Here is a 10,426-nt window from a genome sequence, read left to right on the forward strand (position 1 = left end):
AGTGATATCTGTTATTAATGTAACTATGACTGTCTAAGTGATATCTGTTATTAATGTAACTATGACTGTCTAAGTGATATCTGTTATTTATTAATGTAATCTATCTATGACTGTCTAAGTGATATCTGTTATTAATATAACTATGACTGTCTAAGTGATATCTGTTATTAATGTAACTATGACTGTCTAAGTGATATCTGTTATTAATGTAACTATGACTGTCTAAGTGATATCTGTTATTAATGTAACTATGACTGTCTAAGTGATATCTGTTATTAATGTAACTATGACTGTCTAAGTGATATCTGTTATTAATATAACTGACTGTCTAAGTGATATCTGTTATTAATATAACTATGACTGTCTAAGTGATATCTGTTATTAATGTAACTATGACTGTCTAAGTGATATCTGTTATTAATGTAACTATGACTGTCTAAGTGATATCTGTTATTAATGTAACTATGACTGTCTAAGTGATATCTGTTATTAATGTAACTATGACTGTCTAAGTGATATCTGTTATTAATATAACTATGACTGTCTAAGTGATATCTGTTATTAATGTAACTATGACTGTCTAAGTGATATCATCTATGACTGTCTGTGATATCTGTTATTAACTATGACTGTCTAAGTGATATCTATCTATGACTGTTATCTGTTAATATAACTATGACTGTCTAAGTGGTAGATGTCTATCTACCTCCATTGTGATTAGTTCCTTCTCCTCTCTCCTCCCTCAAGCAGAGTCGAGACAGTGGATCTGAGTCTCAGCTCAACACAGTTTCCAGCCTAAAAGAGGCCCTGGAACGCTTTGACCGTAGCCACACCCCCTCCTCCACCTCTCTGTCCTCACACAAGACCTCCTCACAGCTCTCAGACAACACCTGTACCTGTAAGAGAACACACACAGACCACACACACACACACACACACACACACACACACACACACACACACACACACACACACACACACACACACACATCTCAGACCACTCACACATCGGTATCTCTGACTATAATAGGATCTCTCATCTCCATAGCAACAGCCTCCAAGCTCCACATGGACATGGCCACGCCCCCTCATCAGTCACATGTTGCCTCCACCATCGAGATGACATCACAGAGACGCTCCTCCATCAGCAGCCAGGTAAGCCCTGATTGGACAGAATGCGACTGGACAGAAAGTGATTGGACAGAACCCCCCCCAAAAATAAGCAAGTTTGTTTTGACTGGGCGATTGGGTGAATCCAACAGGTGCTATTAAAATACAAAATGAATTGAATCTGTTGTGGAGGAGCAGGACATGACCAGGTCCAATTCAACCTGAGACGAATCTAAATTGAATCGACTCTGAATCAACTGCAACTGAATCAAACTCAGACGGTATCTGTTGTGTGTGTCGGTGTGCGTGTGTGTAGTCTATGAGTTCTCAGACCACGGGACACAGTGTGGCTCCTGTCCATCCTGTGATACAACAACACCAACAACAAGAGGTGAGAAACGCCTGTCTATCCACCCTATTCACCTGGTACCCATCTATCCAAGGTTACAGCCCTATACAGTGCACTACTTTTGACTTAGCCCTATGGAGCCTGGTGAAAAGTAGTGTACTAAATAGGGAATAGGGTGCTTATTTGGGACACCGCTTAAGTGTGACGATCCTACAGGCATTCAGTACTAGTATGTCAGACAGCAGAACCTCCCTCCAGCCATTCAGTACTAGTATGTCAGACAGCAGAACCTCCCTCCAGCCATTCAGACAGCAGAACCTCCCTCCAGCCATTCAGACATCAGAACCTCCCTCCAGCCATTCAGTACTAGTATGTCAGACAGCAGAACCTCCCTCCAGTCATTCAGTACTAGTATGTCAGACAGCAGAACCTCCCTCCAGCCATTCAGTACTAGTATGTCAGACAGCAGAACCTCCCTCCAGCCATTCAGTACTAGTATGTCAGACAGCAGAACCTCCCTCCAGCCATTCAGTACTAGTATGTCAGACAGCAGAACCTCCCTCCAGCCATTCAGTACTAGTATGTCAGACAGCAGAACCTCCCTCCAGCCATTCAGTACTAGTATGTCAGACAGCAGAACCTCCCTCCATTCAGTACTAGTATTCAGACAGCAGAACCTCCCTCCAGTCATTCAGTACTAGTATGTCAGACAGCAGAACCTCCCTCCAGCCATTCAGACAGCAGAACCTCCCTCCAGCCATTCAGTACTAGTATGTTAGACAGCAGAACCTCCCTCCAGCCATTCAGTACTAGTATGTCAGACAGCAGAACCTCCCTCCAGCCATTCAGTACTAGTATGTCAGACAGCAGAACCTCCCTCCAGCCATTCAGACAGCAGAACCTCCCTCCAGCCATTCAGTACTAGTATGTCAGACAGCAGAACCTCCCTCCAGCCATTCAGTACTAGTATGTCAGACAGCAGAACCTCCCTCCAGCCATTCAGACAGCAGAACCTCCCTCCAGCCATTCAGTACTAGTATGTTAGACAGCAGAACCTCCCTCCAGCCATTCAGTACTAGTATGTCAGACAGCAGAACCTCCCTCCAGCCATTCAGTACTAGTATGTCAGACAGCAGAACCTCCCTACAGCCATTCAGTACTAGTATGTCAGACAGCAGAACCTCCCTCTAGTCATTCAGTACTAGTATGTCAGACAGCAGAACCTCCCTCCAGCCATTCAGTACTAGTATGTCAGACAGCAGAACCTCCCTCCAGCCATTCAGTACTAGTATGTCAGACAGCAGAACCTCCCTCCAGCCATTCAGTACTAGTATGTCAGACAGCAGAACCTCCCTCCAGCCATTCAGTACTAGTATGTCAGACAGCAGAACCTCCCTCCAGCCATTCAGTACTAGTATGTCAGACAGCAGAACCTCCCTCCAGCCATTCAGTACTAGTATGTCAGACAGCAGAACCTCCCTCCAGCCATTCAGTACTAGTATGTCAGACAGCAGAACCTCCCTCCAGCCATTCAGTACTAGTATGTCAGACAGCAGAACCTCCCTCCAGCCATTCAGTACTAGTATGTCAGACAGCAGAACCTCCCTCCAGTCATTCAGTACTAGTATGTCAGACAGCAGAACCTCCCTCCAGCCATTCAGTACTAGTATGTCAGACAGCAGAACCTCCCTCCAGCCATTCAGTACTAGTATGTCAGACAGCAGAACCTCCCTCCAGCCATTCAGTACTAGTATGTCAGACAGCAGAACCTCCCTCCAGTCATTCAGTACTAGTATGTCAGACAGCAGAACCTCCCTCCAGTCATTCAGTACTAGTATGTCAGACAGCAGAACCTCCCTCCAGCCATTCAGTACTAGTATGTCAGACAGCAGAACCTCCCTCCAGCCATTCAGTACTAGTATGTCAGACAGCAGAATCTCCCTACAGTCATTCAGTACTAGTATGTCAGACAGCAGAACCTCCCTCCAGCCATTCAGTACTAGTATGTCAGACAGCAGAATCTCCCTCCAGCCATTCAGTACTAGTATGTTAGACAGCAGAACCTCCCTCCAGCCATTCAGACAGCAGACAGAAGAACCTATTGTAGCCTGACGCTGCTTGCTGGTCATATAACATGGTGGGAACAATCTTTCTCCCTCTGTTTCCCTCTCTCTCTTCCCCCGTTACTCCCCCCCTCCAACCCCAAGCCGGTGCTTGAGTTCTCAGCCCAGGTGAATGCTATGCAGCACCTAAAGAACCAGCTGGAGCAGAGGACCAGGATGATACAGGCCAACATCCAGAGACAGCAGGATGAACTCCGAGCCATACAGGACCAACTACACAGAGTCCAGCCCCCAGCCATACAGGACCAACTACACAGAGTCCAGCCCCCAGCCATACAGGACCAACTACACAGAGTACAGCCCCCAGCCATACAGGACCAACTACACACAGAGTCCAGCCCCAGCCCCAGCTACACAGAGTACACAGAGTACAGCCCCCAGCCATACAGGTAGGAGGTATATAGACCCCATACAGGACCAACTACACAGAGTCCAGCCCCCAGCCATACAGGACCAACTACACAGAGTACAGCCCCCAGCCATACAGGACCAACTACACAGAGTACAGCCCCCAGCCATACAGGTAGGAGGTATATAGACCCCATACAGGACCAACTACACAGAGTCCAGCCCCCAGCCATACAGGACCAAACACAGAGTCCAGCCCCCAGCCATACAGGACCAACTACACAGAGTCCAGCCCCCAGCCATACAGGACCAACTACACAGAGTACAGCCCCCAGCCATACAGGACCAACTACACAGAGTCCAGCCCCCAGCCATACAGGACCAACTACACAGAGTACAGCCCCCAGCCATACAGGACCAACTACACAGAGTACAGCCCCCAGCCATACAGGTAGGAGGTATATAGACCCCATACAGGACCAACTACACAGAGTCCAGCCCCCAGCATACAGGACCAACTACACAGAGTCCAGCCCCCCCCAGCCATACAGGACCAACTACACAGAGTCCAGCCCCCAGCCATACAGGACCAACTACACAGAGTACAGCCCCCAGCCATACAGGTAGGAGGTACAGCCCCCAGCCATACAGGACCAACTACACAGAGTCCAGCCCCCAGCCATACAGGACCAACTACACAGAGTCCAGCCCCCAGCCATACAGGTAGGAGGTATATAGACCCCATACAGGACCAACTACACAGAGTCCAGCCCCCAGCCATACAGGACCAACTACACAGAGTCCAGCCCCCAGCCATACAGGACCAACTACACAGAGTACAGCCCCCAGCCATACAGGACCAACTACACAGAGTACAGCCCCCAGCCATACAGGACCAACTACACAGAGTCCAGCCCCCAGCCATACAGGACCAACTACACAGAGTACAGCCCCCAGCCATACAGGACCAACTACACAGAGTCCAGCCCCCAGCCATACAGGACCAACTACACAGAGTACAGCCCCCAGCCATACAGGACCAACAACACAGAGTCCAGCCCCCAGCCATACAGGACCAACTACACAGAGTCCAGCCCCCAGCCATACAGGACCAACTACACAGAGTACAGACCAGGTATCCAGACCCCATACAGGACCAACTACACAGAGTCCAGCCCCCAGCCATACAGGAGGAACTACAGAGTCCAGCCCCCAGCCATACAGGACCAACTACACAGAGTCCAGCCCCCAGCCATACAGGACCAACTACACAGAGTCCAGCCCCCAGCCATACAGGACCAACTACACAGAGTACAGCCCCCAGCCATACCAGAGTCCAGCCCCCAGCCATACAGGACCAACTACACAGAGTCCAGCCCCCAGCCATACAGGACCAACTACACAGAGTCCAGCCCCCAGCCATACAGGACCAACTACACAGAGTACAGCCCCCAGCCATACAGGACCAACTACACAGAGTCCAGCCCAGCCATACAGGACCAACTACACAGAGTCCAGCCCCCAGCCATACAGGACCAACTACACAGAGTACAGCCCCCAGCCATACAGGTAGGAGGTACAGACCCCATACAGGTAGGAGATATAGACCCCATACAGGTAGGAGATATATAGACCCCATACAGGTAGGAGATATATATCTAGACCCCATACAGGTAGGAGGACCAATACAGGTAGAGATCCAGCCCCCTCCATACAGGTAGAAGATACATTGACCCCATACAGGTAGGAGATATATAGACTCCATACAGCCCCCAGATATATATAGACCCCATACAGGTAGGAGATATATAGACCCCATACAGGTAGCCATATATAGACCATACACAGAGTCCAGACCCCCAGGTAGGATTTATATTGACCCCATACACAGGATTTATATTGACCCCATACAGGTACCAACTATATATATTGACCCCAGCCAGGTACAGGATATATATATACACAGATATAGACCCCATACAGGTAGAATATATATATAGACCCCATACAGGAGAAACTATATATAGATATCCCAGCCAGGTAGCATATATAGAGACCCCATACAGGTAGATAAATAGACCCCAGCCAGGTAGGATTTATATTGACCCCATACAGGAGGATATATATATTTACCCATACAGGTAGGATATATATATATATATTGACCCCATACAGGTACCATATATATATATATATAGCCCCCCCATACAGGTATATATATATATAGACCCCATACAGGTAGACCATACTACACAGACCCTATACAGCCCCCAGCCATACAGGTAGAGATATATATAGACCCCATACAGGTAGGAGATATATACAGACCCTATACAGGTAGGAGATATATAGACCCCATACAGGTAGGGATATATAGACCCCATACAGGTAGGAGATATATATAGACCCCATACAGGTAGGATATATATAGACCCCATACAGGTAGGATATATATATGACCCCATACAGGTAGGATATATATATATAGACCCCATACAGGTAGGATATATATATAGACCCCATACAGGTAGGGATATATAGACCCCATACAGGTAGGAGATATATAGACCCCATACAGGTAGGAGATATATAGACCCCATACAGGTAGAGATATATAGACCCCATACAGGTTGGAGATATATAGACCCCATACAGGTAGGAGATATATAGACCCCATACAGGTAGGATATATAGACCCCATACAGGTAGGAGATATATAGACCCCATACAGGTAGGAGATATATAGACCCCATACAGGTAGGAGATATATAGACCCCATACAGGTAGGATATATATTGACCCCATACAGGTAGGAGATATATTGACCCCATACAGGTTGGATATATATTGACCCCATACAGGTAGGATATATATTGACCCCATACAGGTAGGAGATATATAGACCCCATACAGGACCCCATACAGGAGATATATAGACCCCATACAGGTAGGAGATATATAGACCCCATACAGGTAGGAGATATATAGACCCCATACAGGTAGAATATATTCAGACCCCATACAGGTAGGGATATATAGACCCCATACAGGTAGGATATATTGACCCCATACAGGTAGGAGATATATTGACCCCATACAGGTAGGAGATATATAGACCCCATACAGGTAGGAGATATATAGACCCCATACAGGTAGGAGATATATAGACCCCATACAGGTAGGATATATATTGACCCCATACAGGTAGGATATATATTGACCCCATACAGGTAGGATATATATAGAGACCCCATACAGGTAGGGATATATTGACCCCATACAGGTAGGATATATATTGACCCCATACAGGTAGGATATATATTGACCCCATACAGGTAGGAGATATCAGACCCCATACAGGTAGGGATATATTGACCCCATACAGGTAGGAGATATATTGACCCCATACAGGTAGGATATATATAGACCCTCATACAGGTAGGATATATATAGACCCCATACAGGTAGGATATATATTGACCCCATACAGGTAGGAGATATATAGACCCCATACAGGTAGGAGATATATTGACCCCATACAGGTAGGAGATATATAGACCCCATACAGGTAGGATATATATTGACCCCATACAGGTAGGATATATATAGACCCCATACAGGTAGGATATATATTGACCCCATACAGGTAGGATATATATTGACCCCATATAGGTACCAGACCCCATACAGGTAGGATATATATTCAGACCCCATACAGGTAGGATATATATTGACCCCATACAGGTAGGATTTATATTGACCCCATACAGGTAGGAGATATACAGACCCCATACAGGTAGAGATATATAGACCCCATACAGGTATATATATAGACCCCATACAGGTAGATTTATATAGACCCCATACAGGTGACCCTATATATATCCAGACCCCATACAGGTAGGAAATATATAGACCCCATACAGAAATATATAGACCCCATACAGGTAGTAGATATATAGACCCCATACAGGTAGGAGATTTATAGACCCCATACAGGTAGGATATATAGGACCCCATACAGGTACAGCCCCCCCATATATATAGACCCCATACAGGTAGGAGATACCAGACCCCATACAGGTAGGAGATTATAGACCCCATACAGGTAGGATTATATATTGACCCCATACAGGTAGGATATATATAGCCCCCCATACAGGTAGGATATATAGACCCCATACAGGTAGGAGATATATAGACCCCATACAGGTAGGATATATATTGACCCCATACAGGTAGGATTTATATTGACCCCATACAGGTAGGATATATATAGACCCCATACAGGTAGGATATATATTGACCCCATACAGGTAGGATATATAGACCCCATACAGGTAGGATATATATTGACCCCATACAGGTAGAAGATATATAGACCCCATACAGGTAGGATATATATAGACCCCATACAGGTAGGAGATATATAGACCCCATACAGGTAGGATATATATAGACCCCATACAGGTAGGATATATATATATAGACCCCATACAGGTAGGAGATATATAGACCCCATACAGGTAGGATATATATAGACCCCATACAGGTAGGATATATATATATTGACCCCATACAGGTAGGAGATATATAGACCCCATACAGGTAGGATATATATTGACCCCATACAGGTAGGATATATTGACCCCATACAGGTAGGAGATACCAGACCCCATACAGTAGACAGATTATAGACCCCATACAGGTAGGATATATATAGACCCCATACAGGTAGGATATATGACCCCATACAGGTAGGATATATATTGACCCCATACAGGTAGGAGATATATAGACCCCATACAGGTAGGATATATATTGACCCCATACAGGTAGGAGATATATAGACCCCATACAGGTAGGATATATATACCCCATACAGGTAGGAGATATATATTGACCCCATACAGGTAGGATATATATATTGACCCCATACAGGTAGGAGATATATATTGACCCCATACAGGTAGGAGATATATATTGACCCCATACAGGTACACAGAGCATATATTCACCCCATACAGGTTGGAGATATATAGACCCCATACAGGTTGGAGATATATAGACCCCATACAGGTAGGAGATATATAGACCCCATACAGGTTGGAGATATATAGACCCCATACAGGTAGGAGATATATTGACCCCATACAGGTAGGATATATAGACCCCATACAGGTAGCATATATAGACCCCATACAGGTAGGATATATATTGACCCCATACAGGTAGGATTTATATTACAGACCCCATACAGGTCAGACCCCATACAGGTAGGAGATATCAGACCCCATACAGGTAGGAGATATATTGACCCCATACAGGTAGGGATATATAGACCCCATACAGGTAGGATATATATTGACCCATACAGGTAGGATATATATTGACCCCATACAGGTAGGATTTTATATTGACCCCATACAGGTAGGATATATATATAGACCCCATACAGGTAGGATATATATAGACCCCATACAGGTAGGAGATATATAGACCCCATACAGGTAGGATATATATGACCCCATACAGGTAGGATATATATAGACCCCATATATATATATAGACCCCATACAGGTAGGAGATATATAGACCCCATACAGGTAGGATATATATTGACCCCATACAGGTATGTATATATTGACCCCATACAGGTAGGATATATATATAGACCCCATACAGGTAGGATATATATAGACCCCATACAGGTAGGAGTTATATATTGACCCCATACAGGTAGGATATATATAGACCCCATACAGGTAGGATATATACAGACCCCATACAGGTAGGATATATATTGACCCCATACAGGTAGGAGATATATAGACCCCATACAGGTAGGATATATATAGACCCCATACAGGTCGGATATATAGACCCCATACAGGTAGGATTTTAATTGACCCCATACAGGTAGGATATATATATAGACCCCATACAGGTAGGATATATATTGACCCCATCAGGGGTGTCAAAGTCTCTTTGAGACAGGGACTGTTCGAATGTTCATTGAAACCCTTTAAATGAGGATATATCATCTCTGGAGTTGTGTTGTGTCTTTCCCTTTGCTGTACAAGAACAGACAAATCTCTGACATCAAACATCTTTGAAGCAACCTGAGCCATACCTCTGTGTGATAGGCAAATCACCATGACCGTTTCTAACTCCGTCAGAAATGCCTTGAACTGGCGGTGATTCAGACCTTTGGCTCTGATAGTTAACTGTGTAGTGATGATGCTATTACATGCTCCATTTTCAAGGCTTTACCATACAGGTAGGATATATATTGACAACAGCTTCCTGGTGTATGATACAATGATAAGCTGTCAGCTCACCTGTCGCGTTTTCCTCTTGCATCTTTTCCCGTATCTTCGCCACCAGTCCGCTCCTGTGTCCACACATCGCAGGTGCTCAGTCTTGTCAAAGTGAGTTTTTCCCAAGGCAGCTCCATCTCATTTACACATCTTGACACTTCTTCATACAAATCATG

The 10,426-nt window shown here is 45.2% G+C and overlaps 1 protein-coding gene and 2 long non-coding RNA genes across 8 annotated transcripts in view; 2 read left to right on the plus strand and 1 right to left on the minus strand.

Moving 5' to 3' along the window:
• LOC118383006 (circadian locomoter output cycles protein kaput-like) overlaps nt 1-10,426 on the plus strand; it is a 62,609-nt gene that overhangs the window by 46,791 nt on the left and 5,392 nt on the right. Inside the window, exons 14-19 of the mRNA XM_052508192.1 lie at nt 748-898; nt 1,049-1,155; nt 1,427-1,501; nt 3,667-3,876; nt 4,561-4,653; nt 4,716-4,850. Of these exons, the coding sequence (XP_052364152.1) occupies nt 748-898; nt 1,049-1,155; nt 1,427-1,501; nt 3,667-3,876; nt 4,561-4,653; nt 4,716-4,850 (771 nt within the window). The remainder of the gene's footprint in view (nt 1-747; nt 899-1,048; nt 1,156-1,426; nt 1,502-3,666; nt 3,877-4,560; nt 4,654-4,715; nt 4,851-10,426) is intronic.
• On the minus strand, nt 1,842-2,598 carry LOC127923951 (uncharacterized). Its single transcript, XR_008116291.1, has 3 exons — nt 2,403-2,598; nt 2,179-2,248; nt 1,842-1,931 (listed from the first exon to the last, which is right to left on the minus strand). It is a non-coding gene; the product is annotated as an uncharacterized LOC127923951 (long non-coding RNA).
• Nucleotides 5,536-9,453, plus strand: LOC127923952 (uncharacterized). Of its 6 annotated transcripts, none has more exons than XR_008116297.1 (5): nt 6,471-6,508; nt 6,636-6,713; nt 7,031-7,108; nt 8,271-8,322; nt 9,361-9,453. It is a non-coding gene; the product is annotated as an uncharacterized LOC127923952 (long non-coding RNA). The 6 variants fall into 6 exon arrangements; XR_008116296.1 differs by lacking the exons at nt 8,271-8,322; nt 9,361-9,453 and adding exons at nt 6,878-6,929; nt 8,958-9,095 and having other exon boundaries at nt 6,471-6,534; XR_008116293.1 differs by lacking the exons at nt 6,471-6,508; nt 8,271-8,322; nt 9,361-9,453 and adding exons at nt 5,536-5,573; nt 8,958-9,095.

The sequence above is a fragment of the Oncorhynchus keta genome, unplaced genomic scaffold (genome assembly GCF_023373465.1).
Source record: "Oncorhynchus keta strain PuntledgeMale-10-30-2019 unplaced genomic scaffold, Oket_V2 Un_contig_3378_pilon_pilon, whole genome shotgun sequence".
NCBI lineage: Eukaryota > Metazoa > Chordata > Actinopteri > Salmoniformes > Salmonidae > Oncorhynchus > Oncorhynchus keta.